Source organism: Leiobunum rupestre, chromosome 11, assembly GCF_980474605.1.
Source record: "Leiobunum rupestre chromosome 11, qqLeiRupe1.1.hap1, whole genome shotgun sequence".
NCBI lineage: Eukaryota > Metazoa > Arthropoda > Arachnida > Opiliones > Sclerosomatidae > Leiobunum > Leiobunum rupestre.
In genome coordinates, this window is record NC_143394.1 from 20,932,902 (window position 1) to 20,949,755 (window position 16,854).

At 39.9% G+C, this 16,854-nt stretch overlaps 1 protein-coding gene across 1 annotated transcript; it reads left to right on the forward strand.

Moving 5' to 3' along the window:
- Nucleotides 1-6,738: 6,738 nt before the first annotated feature.
- On the forward strand, nucleotides 6,739-11,705 carry LOC149921985 (uncharacterized). The gene is made up of 7 exons (XM_090162202.1): nucleotides 6,739-7,502; nucleotides 7,565-8,789; nucleotides 8,888-9,227; nucleotides 9,295-10,452; nucleotides 10,579-10,809; nucleotides 10,873-11,114; nucleotides 11,253-11,705. Exons 1-7 carry the CDS (start codon nucleotides 6,739-6,741, stop codon nucleotides 11,703-11,705), a joined length of 4,413 nt encoding a protein of 1,470 aa, XP_090018328.1.
- The last annotated feature ends 5,149 nt before the right edge of the window (nucleotides 11,706-16,854 follow it).

Sequence of the window (16,854 nt, forward strand, 5' to 3'; positions counted from 1 at the left end):
CGATAACAAATTGAGGTTTTATAAATCCATGGTTTTATAAGCCTATTTTTTGCGTGGGAACTTGGGAAGACCACCTATTTGTTACCATGACGACGCATTCGTTTCGCTTCAAACCTCGAGCCAATGAATGAGAAATGTCGTGTTACGTCTTACACTTGATGTAGTTAAGCCCCGCCTTTTTCTCGACGCGCTTTCGTATCACCGTCCCAATGGTACCTTAGACATTCCAAGTGTATACCTCTATAATTTCATGGTAATATAAATAGTTATAGTGGGAAATCCAAATTTTTTGCGCTAAATTCAACGAATTTTTTAAAATATGATTTTCTTAAAAATTGTTGTGTAAGGTGCTTATAATAATAATCAGCTAGGCTAATACCCAAGGCACCACCTTAGGCCTAAGTCATCAAGCGACTATTGAAGCCTTTAATTCAGGTGGCCGGGTTAAAATGCGTAGGAGGGTGGTGGCAAGCCCTGCATGCCACGCGAGCCAACAGCTCCCTACACTAACTATTACCGTTAACCTCAACAAGTTTTTATGGAAGGGGAAACCGAAGAGCTCGGGGAAAAACCCATTAAACCAGTGGGGAAAGAACTTGCAAACTCAACGCAGGAGATTTCTAATCGCGAAAAATAACGGTGTATTCGTACAAATAATTCAAGAAGTATTAATGGTATTCCAATAAAACGTTGTACACTATAAATATAAGTGGTAGAGAGTTGAGTTTGGGTAAATAGTTTTTGAATTATAGGCGAATAGAAAAGGGAGAGTTTCGTTTGGTCGACTTCTCATTTGGCCGACCACAAAATACACGTTACGCCGACTGTCCATTTGGCCGACTGCACATTTGTCCGACTCAGAAGTTGGCCAAATGGGCAGTCGGACAAATAGACAGTGCATTTGACCGACTGCTCATTTTTTCGACTGCTCAATTGACCGACTGCTCGTTTGACCGACTGCTCGTTTGACCGACTGCTCCTTTGACCGACTGCTCGTTTGGCCGACTGCTCATTTGGCCGACTACTCATTTGGCCGACTGCTCATTTGGCGGTTGGACGATACTAGGTGCGTTTGGCTAGGTTCTGTCATCTAGGTCGCGTTTTAGAAGGCCCAGCTTGATTATAAAGAACAGGGTGAGTGCGCGGCGCCGTCAGGCGCCAATACTTAAATACATTGCTCGTTTTATAAGTCAACCTAACACTAAAGACATAGTTAAGGACAGGCTATAGTATAAGAGTCGGTCAAACGAGTAGTCGGACAAATGAGCAGTCGTACAAATGAGTAGTCGGACAAATGAGTAGTTGGCCAAATGAGCAGTCGGTCAAATGAGTAGTCGGACTAATGAGCAGTCGGACAAATGAGCAGTCGGTCAAATGGGATGCTCATTTGGCCGACCAGAATTTCGGCTAAAGGTATTATTAGCCTAGCTGATTATTATTATTATTATTATTATAACTTAACTTCTATTGTTATACACAAAAAGGCGTAAAATCCACCCAAAAACCATTCAGTTAAAAATTGCAAGGTCCTTTAAGCAAAAACGTCATAAAAGTAGTGAAATCAAACAAGGGACGAAAAATGGCAGCGCCGTCGGTGGGTCATGCGCGATAGAGAATCCGTCTTTAAATTCCGTCAAGGACAAAACATGGAGGAAGCACCGCCAAAATTTGTCCTTGAGGGAATATAAACAAGACGTCCCACGTTTAAAGGCTCTCTTAATATCGACGGCGCTGCCGGCGTTCAGAAAACACGGACTGGCTGGAGGGCTACCTATCCTTCTAAAATATGGAATCCTTGAATCAAATAACGGGAAAGATGTGTAATTATATTCCCATAAACTTCATAAACTGGACTTATTTATCGACAAGTGATGTGCTCTGAAGTGATATGCTAGACCTTGCGTGTCCTAAGTGTTTTATTGAGTTAAAATCCTTTGTACAACCATAAAACATTTCAAAGAGAATGGCTAATATTAGAATCGCATTGTATTAAATATATTATTTAGATCGAAATATATTATCTACTTTGTTTAAATTTACTCTTTTACCTTATAACCATAATTAAATAAAGCAGACAAGTTGTTGACTGCAGTAATTACGTCACTGCAGTCAACAACGTGTCTGCTTTCAGCAATTTGCCAGTTTCTTTAGAATACCACTAGTATGGAAAGTTTCAGTAATTTTATCGAGTGTTTTTATTTTGACTCGGTTGGCCAAGGTGGTACTTTGAGCGAGACAAGAATTAAACACGTGCCAACGTTTATTTCACTGCCAAGTTATGTTGACTCTGATTATTGAAACTCGTTTACTATGCTTTTAAGGTAAAAGAGTAAATCTAAACAGAGTAGATAATATATTTCGATCTAAACAATATATGCACCTATAAATAAAAAAAAACAAGCTGGGCCACGTTTTGCGAGAACGAAAGAAAACTTTAAAGTCGGGAGGTTGAAATGGTCCCATGATTAGGTAATGCTGCCATCTACATCGTTTTTAGGAACTAATTCTTGATATTTACGCTTGGCTTTCGTCCACTACGTTGTAAATTTTATTATTTGTTCACTCTTTATACATTCTTAAGAAAACGTTTTATCTTATATTGACCTTTTTCTTTAATTCACTTGGTAAATTATTTAACTGACATTGTATCATTAGAATCGTTACAGCCAAGCTAAGAAAACTCGTCTCGGCCATCGAGCCGAAAATACGTTCTAGCGCATGAGCGAGAGATAGCATTTTCAGCCAATAGTGTGTTTCTTTCTTTCCCAGAATGCTTTGCGAACATCCCAAGAGCCGTTGAAAATTTTCAAACCAATTTATTTAGCGGTGTATTTGATACAATGCGATTCTAATATTAGCCATTCTCTTTGAAATGTTTTATGGTTGTACAAAGGATTTTAACTAAGTAAAACCCTTAGGACGCGCAAGGTCTAGCATATCACTTTAGAGCACATCACTTGTCGATAAATAAGTACAGTTTATGACGTTTATGGGAATATAATTACAGCTATTGCCCGTTATTTGATTTCACTACTTTTATGGCCTAGAGTAATACAGGGTGTCCACTAAAAAATGAACCAGGGCGAATATATTATAATCTGTTTTAGGTATGATTTTGAAATTTTCAAGTCGTATACAAGATGTAGGGGGAAACCTACTGCGAACATTTCGATGACCTTGAACCATGTCTTCAAGGTCATCCAAAACCTAACTCGAGAACCGTAAGTGTTACAAAGTTGGTTCCAAATAAAAAAGTGTTCCACGTGACCTTCTTAGTACCAATAGCTTTGACCTGATGGGATTTGACCAATAGGAAACCGAGAAATGCTAGATTAAAATCAAGAAGTTCGTTAAGTTATATTGATAACGTGTCGAAAGCGAGGTTCGGGAGCTGATAACTCTAAAGATACTTGTGTTAGAGTACTGAAATTTGCTACACATCTTCAAGGTCATCCAATTTTTCAAACTTGAATGAGTTTGTCTAGCAAATTTCGATGTAACACGAATTGGTTTCGAGTTATGTTTCAATTTTCATTTTAACGACTTTGTGATTTTGAAAAACAGTTCCTCGACTTCCTATTGATCAAATTCGATTGAATCAAAGCTAATTAGACCTACAATGTGACGTGGGACACTTTTCTAATTGGAACCAACTTTCTAACACTTACGGTTCTCGCGTTAGGTTTTGGATAACTTTGAAGACATGGTTCAAGGTCATTGAAATTTTTAAACTAAAGACTCTCAATCTTGATGAGGATCTGTAGCAAATTTCAGTACGCTAACACGAGTATCGTTAGAGTTATCAGCTGCCAAACCTCGCTTTCGACTCGTTATCAACTTAACTACCTTCTTGTTTTTCATCTAGCATTTCTCGGCTTCCTATTGGTTAAATCCGATCAGGTCAAAGCTATTGGTACTTAGAAAGTCACGTGGAACAACATTTCTAATTGGAACCAACTTTGTAACACTTACGGTTCTCGAGTTAGTTTTTGGATGACCTTCAAGGTCATCGACATTTTGGCATTAGGTTTCCCCTACATCTTGTATACGACTTGAAAATTTCAAAATCGTAACTAAAACAGATTTTGAGATATTCGCCCTGGTTCCTTTTTTAGGTTATTCATTTTGTAGCTTGAAATCTCAGCTTTCAAACGGTAGTATTATTGTTCTGCATATCGTTGTCCTTTATACCTTAATTACCCCTAAAACACTAGCATGTTTAGTAGTTTTTTCAAGAAAATGAATTGGTTCAAGTATACTCTAGTTCAGAAAATAAATTTCTTAGAAATTTTTCAACACGATTTTCATGTTAATGGGGTCCGTATTACCATGAACGTATATATGTATAAGAACCTTGAACGATCAAATTGGCGCCTGGTGCCATGATTCAATCGGTTACAGAATAACTCCGCCCAAAAAACCGCGTGCGGCGCGCGCTAAAGGTTAAAACCATTTCTAGTTCAAACCGATTGCATCATGGCCCAAGCGATGGCTTTTGTTCAACGTTCTTATACATATATACGTTCTTGGAAATACTTATTATAAATTTCAATATTTGGCTCAGATTTAATACCTTTGCGACAACAACCTTTTTAGTTAACCTTAGCGACATTCGAGTAAAAATCGTCGTTTTCAACAATTTTTAATTAAAAAACTAAAAAAAAACAAATTTAATAAAAATGTGCCTAGGTGCTCATCTTTGCCCCGTATTTTTTATAGTGTTCAAAGTTTTATGGGACTACCATTAATACTTCTTGAATTATTTGTACGAATACACCGGCATTTTCGGCGATTAGAAAATGAGCACACATCAATTTTTAAGAAAATCATATTTTAAAAACTACGTTGAATTTAGCGCAAAAAATTTGGATTTCCCACTAAAACTATCTACTGTATATTACTAACGTGTAAGCTTTGATTGGAGTCCTGCTTGGTGCCGTGGGGAACTTTGTACCAAAACGGGACATTTGACCCAATGGGCTTTAATTTTCCCATGGCAACATAAAAGGTTTTTGACCTCTCAAAATAAAAAATCACCATTTTAAAAAGCATGGGATTTTCTTGGTTTCAACCTATGAAAATTCTTCAAAAATTCAAAAAAATAAAAATTTTCAAACCCAAAATGATGAAATTGACCTATTTTGGGTAAAATTGATAAATTTTGGGTAAATTTTTACCAAATATGGGTAAATTTTTACGAAATTTGGGTAAATTTGGCTAAAATTTCACTAAATTACTTGAATAAAGTAATATTGAGATAATCTTAAGTTAAATTGGGTAAAGTCAAATAAAATTGTTTGAAATCGACTAAAATTGGGTAAAAATATCAAAATTGGGTAAACCTAATAAAATTCTTTAAAAATTCGGTAAATGTGATTAAATTTCGATGAAATTGGATAAACCGCAGAAAATTGGGTAAACCTTTTAAAGTTGGACGAAAATTGGGTAAACGCAATAAAATCCGTTAAAAATTAGGTAAATGTAATTAAATTCTATGCACGTCGTCTGTATCGATAACCACCACGGGTAGTCTCCTTGTCAGTATAAACAGGAGAAAATAAGCCATTCTTGATATCACATTAGCAATTTCATTGATAAAAAATATTTTAATCGAAACAGACGACGCAACGCTAAGAAACAAAAATACATTGAAATCTATCGACCAATAACTTTAGTCAATTTGATCATTGGATTCTTAAAAATCGAGGGCCAAGGGTGAAAGTCTCACAAAGTCATCAGGCTTAATAATTGTTTTTTTTTTCGCCATTCTATGCGAGGGCCGTTTCGAGGCGTAGGACCCGCGCGCGATATATTAATAACTAGCCGAGAAGCCCTCATCTAGTTGTGTGCTTCGAGGCACTCCACCCCAGTACGCCCCCCAACCCCGAGAATTTCCGTGGCACCCTTTACCCCATAGTCGAACCGCCGCAGTAAGGCACCCTCCCCCTTTTAACCATGCGATAATTTACATGGCACCCTTTACCCCATAGTCGAACCACCGCAGTAGGGCACCCTCCCCCTTTTACCCATGCGATAATTACGTGGCACCCTTTACCCCATAGTTGAACCACCGCAGCAAGGCCCCCTCCCTTTTTTGCCATGCGATAATTTCCGTGGTACCCTTTACCCCATAGTCGACCTCACCCCGTAAGGCCCCCTCCCCCTTTTTCCCATGCGATAATTTCCATGGTAATCTTTTCCCCAAAGTAGAACCACCCCAGTAAGGCCCTTCCTCCCCTTTTTCCCCAGGTGATAATTACCGGTGTTTGATATTTTAACGGTTTTTTATTCCGACGATTATTGACCAGATAAGAAATGTGGTTTTTTTAATATGGCATATAAATATAAATCATTAATAGAATTAATCAGTGTTCGTTTGAATTTGTTAACAGTTTCACGTAATAAACTCTCATTTTAAATTACATCTCGTCTCTGTCTTATTAATGGCGAGGGGCTGATCACTCCGCGTAATCGGTGTACAGAGCCGTACCTTTGACTGTACTAATGGGATTACGCGTAATCTTTGAAGTCCCTGCCTTTGGCAGTGCTAATCTAAGCGTAATCCGGTGTACAGACTTTCTAAGAGTGGTTAGCCCCTCGATTAATGGTCATAAGTGGTTCTGAACCAGTATGCCTTTACTATCAAACCTTTAAATCGGTCCGTCGAGTTTTCGTCTAACCAACCATCAGCAAGTTGGTCCTCAACATTTTGGTCCGTCGAGCCGGATATATTCACAAATGGACACCTTAGTAAGAAAGCGAGGAGCGATCAAGGGAGATGTTACAAGAATTCAATCGTCTCTCACTCATTCTGCAGCATCGAAATTCCAGTTGGAAGCGCGTCTCAAAAATCTTGAAGAGCAATGGAGTCAATTCCAGACCGTGCAACAAGGAATAGAAGCGCTATGCAAAGATGACAATGAAGTTAGTTTACAAGAACCTGAACGTGAGGCCTTTGAAACCAAGTATTATCAAATTTATTCGGACATTAAGTGTCTTATTGAGAACCTTACTAAACCGATTCCTAACGTACAAACAAACAATCCAGTAAATTTGAATGTCAAGTTGCCTCCTTTAGATTTACCAGTATTTTCCGGAAACTATCAAGACTGGCTGTTTTTTCGAGATCTCTTTCTCGCCGCTATTCATCAAAACTCATCACTGACAAATGCACAGCGGCTGCAGTATTTGAAGACGTCATTAAAAGGAGAAGCAGCGTCCCTAATTCGGTCGTTCGTCGTCACCGACGCTAATTATGAAGAAGCTTGGTCACTGCTGAAGGATCGATACAATAACGATCGTTATATCATTCAGTCGCATTTGGATACATTATTTGGACAAAAGTCACTGCAACATGAATCTGCGGCTGAGCTACGTAAGTTGCTTGTAACTACTGTAGAAGTTATTCGGTTCTTAAAAGTGTTGGGGCAAAAAACGGAACATTGGGACACGTTACTTGTATATCTTGTTACCAGCAAACTCGATCCAGATTCTCGTCGGCAGTGGGAATTGGAATCTCCGAAGAATGAGCTACCTACGTTTAAGACGTTAAACGATTTTATAGAGAAGCGTTGCCGACCCTTGAAGCCATGTCCACTGCGAAAGGAAACCCTCACCAGTCAAAATCTAGCAACAGAGTTAACTTTACTCATCAGAAGCAAGCTATTATTGGATACCATTCAAGCAGTCCAACAACATTCCGTTGTTCATTTTGCAGTGAGACACACTCAACGTATAGTTGCCCGAAGTTCATCAGATTACCAGTAGATGATCAATCGTCCATGGTCCGTCAAAAGTCTCTTTGTTTCAACTGCCTTCGAGAGGGACATACGTCAAACGATTGTCGGTCCTCGTCGTGCAAGCAGTGTAGAGGTCGACATCACACGTTACTCCATCGATCAACTCAAGCTCCTAAGGAAGATGCGAGTATCCAACGAATGTCTTCGATGTCGAGCGATGCTACGAGTTCATTTAACGCCACTTGTTCCGAGCTAGTCAATGGTCATGTATCCCATGGTTGCGATGGACAAGTACTACTTTCAACGGCACTAATAAAGGTTACGCACGGCAACGGATCACAACAAATATGCAGAGCTCTAATTGACGGAGGCTCGCAAGCAAGTTTTATTTCCGGTTCCTGCATGGAGCGCCTCTGGCTAAAGCGGAAGCATGCGAGAATTGCTGTCAGTGGGTTATCAGGCTGTAGTGCCGGCACGACTACAGGTATTGTCCGCCTCCATATCACGTCATGCACTGGACAATTCACTATGGAAGTCTCAGCATTTATCCTTCACCGATTGACTAAGATGTTACCGACGCAGATTATGAAAGCTAATAATTGGAATAACCTCAAGACGTTAATCTTGGCAGATCCTGCATTTCATAAGCCAGGTGAAATAGATATTATTTTTGGAGCAGATGTCATGGCAGATCTTCTGGTTGAGGGGTTAATCAAGGGTCCGAAAGGCTCACCATTATGTCAGAACTCTCGACTGGGTTGGCTTCTATCTGGAAGAATATTGTCACCATCATTACAAGCAAGTACGGCATTTAAAATTAACAGTAACCACGGGTTTATTGATCTCGATAGCACGCTGAAGAGATTCTGGGAACTGGAGACCGTGACAACGGCGAGTGGATACACGGACGAAGAGAAACAAGCTGAAGTACATTTCACCAATACTCACAACCGTAATCCAGAAGGTAGATACGTCGTCGAACTCCCATTTAAGAAATATCCAGTAATACTCGGCAACACTAAGAACACAGCATTACAACGACTATTGAACGTAAATTGGGCACCCGTCCGATTGTAAAACAACGCTATCAAGAGTTCATGAGGGAATATCTCGATATGTGACATATGAAAGAAATTCCTATGGCGCAGCTTCAGAAACCGGATAAAGATTGCTTCTACCTACTACATCATAGGGTTGAAAAGGAGGCCAGTTCTACAACAAAGCTCAGAGTCGTGTTCGACGCATCTCGTAAGTCTACGACTGGGATTTCATTAAATCAACAGTTACTGGTTGGACCAACAATTCAAAAGGATTTGGTATCAATCCTTTTGCGATTTCGGTTGCACCGAATTGGATTCTCAGCCGATATAGCCAAGATGTACAGACAGATCTTGGTGAAGCCTGAAAATCATAACTTCCAAAGAATTCTATGGCGAGAAGACACTAATCAGCCGGTCAAAGAATATCGTTTAACTACAGTGACGTATGGTACGGCCCCTGCGCCGTATCTGGCAACAACTCAGTATTGATGAGGGTGACAGATTTCCATTGGCAGCGCCCGTCATCAGAGATGATTTCTACATGGATGATTGTCTATCTGGAACACCTGACGAAAATACTGGGCTTGAATTGCAACGACAATTTATCCAATCGCTTAAGGCTGGTGGTCTACAACTTCGAAAATGGTCATCGAACAACAGCGCTATATTGTCGGCGGTTCCTGAAACAGATCGAGAATATCAATTACCATTGGAAATCAACAGCGAAGATGTAGTTAAAGCGCTTGGACTCTTGTGGAATCCAGCAACCGATGAGTTCCGCTTTTCAGTCGCTTTGCCTCCAGTTAAAGACTCCGTTACAAAAAGAAGTCTACTGTCAGACGTCTCTCGTATTTTCGACCCATTGGGTTGGTTGGCGCCAACAATTATCATTGCCAAAGTAATGTTCCAACAACTGTGGCTACGAAAGCTAAACTGGGATGAACCATTACCAGAGGATATTAAACGAAGCTGGTCCAAATACCGAGATGAGCTTCCTTTGCTACAGACAATCAAAATGAATCGATGGATCAACTTCAGACAAGATGGGGGTAATTATCAGATACACTTGTTTTGCGATGCATCACAAACAGCGTATGCGGCGGCTGCCTATTTCAGAGTTACCTGCGAAGATCGAACGTCCGTTCACCTTATTCTAGCGAAGACGAAGGTAGCCCCTATAAAGCAGGTCTCACTTCCAAGGCTTGAGTTATGCAGTGCCCATCTGCTGTCAGAAGTGTTGGAGAAAATAAAAGAAGCTTTACCCTTCGAGAACATTCAGACGTATGCTTGGTCCGATTCGACGATCGCGTTGAGCTATATAGCGTCGGCACCTACACGCTGGACCACATTTTTCGCCAACCGAGTAGCTAAAATTCAAGAGGCACTACCATCCAACCATTGGCGTCACGTTACTAGTAAGAATAATCCAGCCGATTGCGCTACAAGAGGAGTTCCAGCAGCTGAACTCGCAGGTCACTCTCTCTGGTGGACGGGTCCTACGTGGCTGAAGAAAGACGAAAGCAGCTGGCCTACTACCTGGATAAAGGATACAACGTTAGAAGAGAGAAAGATCCAGACACTACACGTACAGACTTCAACGGAGTTCGAGTTGCTCTTGCGGTTCTCATCGTTGACCAAATTGAAAAGAATTACAGCTCTTTGTATCCGGTTCTGTAACAACTGCAAGGTGAAGCGAAGGTAGTTACGTCAAAGACAAGGCGAGCAAAGGAAAGTTGGTCATCTGACTACTACAGAGATACAAGACGCCTTCACCAAATTGGTTCGTATCACTCAATCAGTATCATTTGGTGAAGAATTGGCGGGTCTGGGTAACAAAAAACTTCTGTCGTCTAAGTCACGTCTCCTGTCATTGTATCCATTTTTGGACGTCAACGGCGTGATACGAGTTGGAGGTCGAATAAGTCCGTCCGATGTTCCATATAACCAAAAGCATCCCATAGTCCTGACGAGCACCAGTTCCCTCGGTAAGCTGATTGTACAACAAGCACACTTGGACAACCTTCACGCAGGTGTGCTGCTTCTGACTACGACTATACAACAATAATTCTGGATTCTGGGTCTTCGAAATCTAGCTCGCCACATTGTTCATAAGTGCTGCATCTGCTATCGCGAGAGGGCACGTTCAATACCGCAACTGATGGGAAATTTACCGTCATGTCGACTAAAACCCGCTCGAGCATTCCTAAAGAGCGGAATAGACTACGCCGGTCCAGTCACAGTCCGTGAATCAAGATTAAGAGGCCAGCGGAGAATTTCTAAGGGTTATATTGCGGTCTTTATATATATGGTGACAAAGACCATCCATCTGGAACTGGTAAGTGATCTTACCACGCAAGCCTTTATAGCCGCTTTTAAGCGATTCACAGCCAGACGAGGGAAGTGTGCTGACCTGTACTCAGACTGAGGAACCAATGTCGTGGGCGCAAATAAAGAACTTGGCAAACTATTACAGCAATCACAATCGCCATCTCAATCTGACGAGGTCAATCGTTTTCTAGTCAACAATGGTACCACGTGGCACTTCAATCCGCCGGCATCTCCTCATTTTGGCGGTCTTTGGGAGGCTGGCGTCAAGTCAACGAAAGGACACCTTCGCCGCGTCGTAGCAAATGCACTTTTGACGTTCGAAGAGCTTACGACACTGTTGACGCAAATAGAAGCTTGTCTAAATTCTCGACCCTTATGTTCGTTGCCAGGAAATCCAGACGATTTGGCAGTACTCACCCCAGGTCATTTTTTGATTGGTGAACCTCTTACCTCAGTTCCAGAACCCAACATGTCAAGCATCAATCACAATGGCAACGAATTCAACAACTATCGCAGCATTTCTGGAAAAGATGGTCCAGGGAATACCTTTCCCGACTTCAGCAACGCCCTAAGTGGACGTCACCGCAGCCAGGACTGAATGTCAACTACGTAGTACTTCTACAGGACGAACAGCTACCGCCTAGCCGTTGGAGTCTGGCAAAAATTGTTGAAACGCACCCAGGTCTGGACGCAATGGTTAGAGTGGTTACGGTGAAAATCGGCAATAAAACGTATAAAATATCTATAACGAAAATATGTCCTCTACCAATGAACAGTACTTAGTTTTTAGTTGACCGTTAGGTCAAGGCGGGGAGAATGTTTGATATTTTAACGGTTTTTTATTCCGACGATTATTGACCAGATAAGAAATGTTGTTTTTTTAATATGGCATATAAATATAAATCATTAATTGAATTAATCAGTGTTCGTTTGAATTTGTTAACCGTTTCACGTAATAAACTCTCATTTTAAATTACATCTCGTCTCTGTCTTATTAATGGTCTTAAGTGGTTCTGAACCAGTATGCATTTACTATCAACCCTTTAAATCGGTCCGTCGAGTTTTCGTCTAACCAACCATCAGCAAGTTGGTCCTCAACAACCGGGGTACCCACCTCCCCCTTTTACCCATTTGAAAATTACCGTGGTACCCACCTCCCCCTTTTTCTCATTTGATAATTACCGTGGTACCCTTTTCCCCAAAATAAATATCCAAAATCGGTTGACGGTTGACGAACTAACCAACAGCTTTTTATTATATAGATAATACTTTATTTTCAGGATTTAGAAAGTGAGATACACTGACGTCGTGAGTACGCAATTATATTACGTACACCAAGCAAACCTAAAAATATAAATTGAATAACATAAAAGAAAATAAAGGAATACAAAACCAGATTATCAATTCAGAAAAAAATAAACATAAATATAAAAATAAAACAAACAAGTCGGCCCAGGCCGTAATATTAATTCCACATCAGTATATTCGAGTGGGCAAACCCATACACCCTTAGTAGACACAGGTAGGCAAACTAATACAAAAGCAGTTGAGGCTACGTGATTTCTTATCGTTTGATATATAAATTGCCATCCTAAATTAAAGAGTGGATGCCGCCCACTATCAGGAGACCCCGGGGGGGGGGGGGGACCAATACAAAAGCTGTTGAGGCCATGTGATTTCCTATCGTTAGATATATAAAATCATGAATATATCTAGCTATGAATATCCAACCCTACGATATAGCCCTTCTATCATGTCGATTTGATTTGGGTGGCAACTTTCGAGACCGGTGAGGCGTTTTCAGCCAATCAGGAGACTGAAGGAAATGACGGCATGCTCCTCACTCGGTCGGTGATTGATCACGTGACTAGATAAGCCCAACCCAAATTTGAGCGGGAGGTTAGAGAGGCTATTGCTATTGTATATTCATAGCTAGATATATTCATGATAAAATTCTATCCTAAGTTGAAAGATTAAAACTTGGGCGCCACCCACACTCACGATACGTGGGTGGGCAAAGAAATACCAAAGCTGTTGAGGCCATATGATTTCCTATCGTTTGATATATAATTTACCATAGGCGTGCGCACGATAGGGCCAGGGTGGGCCATGGCCCTACCTGAAAACTGAAAAGGCGCAAAAAATCTGGGGAAAAGGGCGCAACCCTTAACATTGTAGGTGCCCAAAATTTTCTAAAATCCACCAAAATAAGATTCTCAACTAGAAGAGAAAATCGATAAAAAGATAAGAATGTAAAATACAAGTAGCAAAGTACAGTTATCGGTAACATGCTAAAAGAAATAATTGTTATTTGGTGATATTCTAGATTAACTCCCAGGCGTTTTCGGACACGTATTTTATATTTTAATAAACTGTTTGTGAAAATGGCGACTGACGGACACTGGCGCGAAATTAGTCGTTTGGAGCTAGGATACGTTTTTATCGGACTCTGTAGCCACGGTCACACGACTGCCTAAAGCGATTCTGGGACGTCATAAGAATGGGACACGGGGTCATTTCCCCCCGGCATTTTTGTGAGCCAAAAGGGTCACGTAAAAAAAACTACATTAGAAAGGTCTTGTTTACTTTCATGTATACATTGTTTTCGCTTGAATTCTATTATTTATTTCATTCTTAGTAGTTCGGCGATATCCATTTACACTATGCAGCTTCAGTGATTAAACACGCGACGGTTAAAACATCGATTTTTTTACATTTTAAACTGGGACGTTTTCGACGTATTATTGCGTTTTTAGTAGGATTGATCTGTAAGAGGAAACTATAACCAAAACAGCGGTATTTTCAGTACTAGGGGCCCCCCAAACGTTTATGATTAAAATCGGTGCTATTTAAAAGGGCCCCGAGTCGTTTTCGCGGGGGGCTTCGGAGTTCCTAGTAACGCCACTGCCCAAGGCTGCTGGTTGTAGTCGGTGTAGTGTCGCACTGTTGAGGATTTTCCGGTTTCTTAGAAAATAAAACACCACGTAACTTCTTGTAAGTTGTAATTATTTTTTTACTCTAAAAATAATTTAGGCCTTTTTTTCGTCGAATCGTCCCACGTAAAACCAAATAGCATATATGCCTACGGGAACTAGAGATAAATTGACGCAGGCGGCATGCAGTAGAATTCGCGATGACTAAAATATTTAAGCTTCAGTGACTAAACAAGCGACGGGCCGGCCGTTGATTTCGTTTTTTGGATTTTAAACTGGGAAGTTTTCGACGGATTGTTGCGTTTTTAGTAGGACTGAGCCCTATGAGGAAACTGTAACCAAAACTGGGCCATTTTCGGTAGTGCCTAGGGTAAAATGGAACAATAGCCCCGCCACCCCCTTTGCCCCCCTTAAAGTACTTTTTAAGGAGATTCCAATGGTGCGAAAATTATTCCCCGCAAAGCATTGTTTAAAAAGTTAATTAAAAAATGCCCAAAGACTATACTTTGGCGGCTGACGGCGCCGCGCACTCGTGTTGGATGAGGTAGGACTGATGACGTGGACGATTCTTTAAATTCCTAGATTTTAATACGTTTTGGATAACGTAGGACTGATGACGAAAAAGAAGAAGGCTGAAATGCAATACAGTACGAACTTTTAAGATTTGGGATTTTCCCCCGTATTTCAACGCATTTAAGGCTTTTTTAATCATACTATGTCATATTATGTCTTCTGTGTGATGTTGACTTATACAACGTCGAATGTATTCTAAGTAATGGCGCCTGACGTTGCCGCGCACTCACTTCGCCTCCCCAACCCCATACTAAAAAAAGCTATGGGCCATCTATAACGCAACCTAGAGGACAGCACCAAGCCTGACGCATCAAGTATCGTCAACCCGATATTATTACAACTAACCTAATAATATAAATAACCTAACCTATTTTCCCCATCAAAACCCCTAAAATTCGTTGAAATACCTAAAATAGTAAGTTAGTAATGTTTTGCATGTCCACATTTTTCTTTTTCGTCATCGGCCCAACGTTATCCAAAACGCATTAAAATCTAGGAATTTAAAGAATCGTTGAATACGGTTTGGGAAATGTTTCTTTCCTACCTATAATAGTAGCCCGCCGTCATTTTAATCCTTTAACAAAAGCTTTGTTTCGGGCACCGTCATTTTAATCCTTAGACCCCACGTCTACTACAGCAGCATATTTCGAAAATATTGTGGTTCTACTGGCGCCATCACCATATTTCGCGAATAATGCTTCATTACCACTCCCAATAAATAAAGAAAGGCTGATTTTCGACCGGGAAAAAACGGCGCGACGGCGAACTCTCTTCGCCGCGGAGTGAATTCTACGCCCCGAACCGTTCGGTTCGTACATCATTAAATTAGAATATCTTTAAAATTAATTATTTGCGGCTTGTAATTTTTGCACCATTAGATTCCCCTTAATAAGTACGTTGGTATGGTGTAACTAAAAAGTGGAAACTAGGTGGCGGGGCTATTGTTCAAAATAGCCGTGCCTAGGGCTGCAGATTGTAGTCGGAGTAGTGTAATGCTGTCGGGGAGTTTTCAGAGTTTTTTTAAGAAAATAAAAGACGTTATTTCTTGTAAGTTGTATTTAAATCAAGTTCTGGCCCCTCCTGAAAAATCCAGAAATGACGTCCCTGACTGTACTCCAATGGGATTTTTACCAGGGGCGTAGGAAGGTCTTTATTTCAGGGGGGGGGGGGGGGAGCAAACCGATAAAACTCCAAGGCTATTTTTTTTCAAAGACAAGAACCCTCCAGATATAATTTTTTTTGTTATTGTTTCTCTTTTTGGGTGAGAATTTCTACGGGGGATCAAAGTTTTGTAAATTTTAGGTAATTAAAAGAAATAAAATTTTACTTAACTATTCTCAGTTTCTCACTGAACAAAAAAAAAGAATCCATTGAATCCAAATACATGATAATTAAATAAAACGTTTTTATTCAAGATCAGAATATAAATGCTAGACCGAATCGCAATATTTGGATTCTAGATAAAACAAATTTGTTTTATTCAGGACTAGAAAAAAGCGGTACGAACTTAACTCAAATCAGATGTGGATAATTATGGTCAAATGCGTTAAAACCGTGGAAAATTCGATAATATTTTCGCTAAATTAAAAGTAATTTTTTCTTCCCCCCGATTACCCCTCATTTATATTCGATCCCTCTCCCGCTAGCCCAAACCTCTTTCCATCCTGTAAAGCAAAATCAAATCCCTTACAGACTCGATTACAGACACTAACTAAAAACGTAAAATATTTAAAATTCAAAAACAATACATACTCCCTTGTTGGCCTTAGTCAAAACTTCTCTCTCAACGCGAACTTGAGTCCTACGTTATCTCAACAATTATGAATGATGAATTTTCCCGTACTCAAGTCTCTAACCTATTAACAGTACCTAAGATTTTAACTTTAAATTTACAAAATCTTTCACTTATTGTTTAAATATTTAAGTTCACTTTTGTGTAAAATATATTTTATTAAGTTTCGTATAACAAAACATGTAGTCGTAGAAGCTAGAAACCTCAGTCATAACGCATAACAGTTTTATGTTTAATAAATTTTAAACATCTGATCTAAAGATAATCAGATATATTTTTTGTTAATCCTAGTGTAACAAAAATAACGTGTATTCATAAAAATTTTGAAGGCTCAGTAGTGATAACTTTGTAAGATATAAATTTTCAACATCAGACCTAATTGAGTGATCATTTAGATATCAACATTTTAAAAATTAAGTCTATTAAATAAAGGAATCATAGAAAGTTAG

Excerpts from the sequence above, each read along its gene's own strand:
- LOC149921985 (XM_090162202.1), top strand. The coding sequence starts at position 6,739 with ATGGACACCTTAGTAAGAAAGCGAGGAGCGATCAAGGGAGATGTTACA. Across the intron at positions 8,790-8,887 it reads CATTACAACGACTATTGAAC|CTTCAGAAACCGGATAAAGA; the intron begins GTAAATTGGGCA and ends CCTATGGCGCAG. Across the intron at positions 11,115-11,252 it reads AGACCATCCATCTGGAACTG|CAATCACAATCGCCATCTCA; the intron begins GTAAGTGATCTT and ends AAACTATTACAG.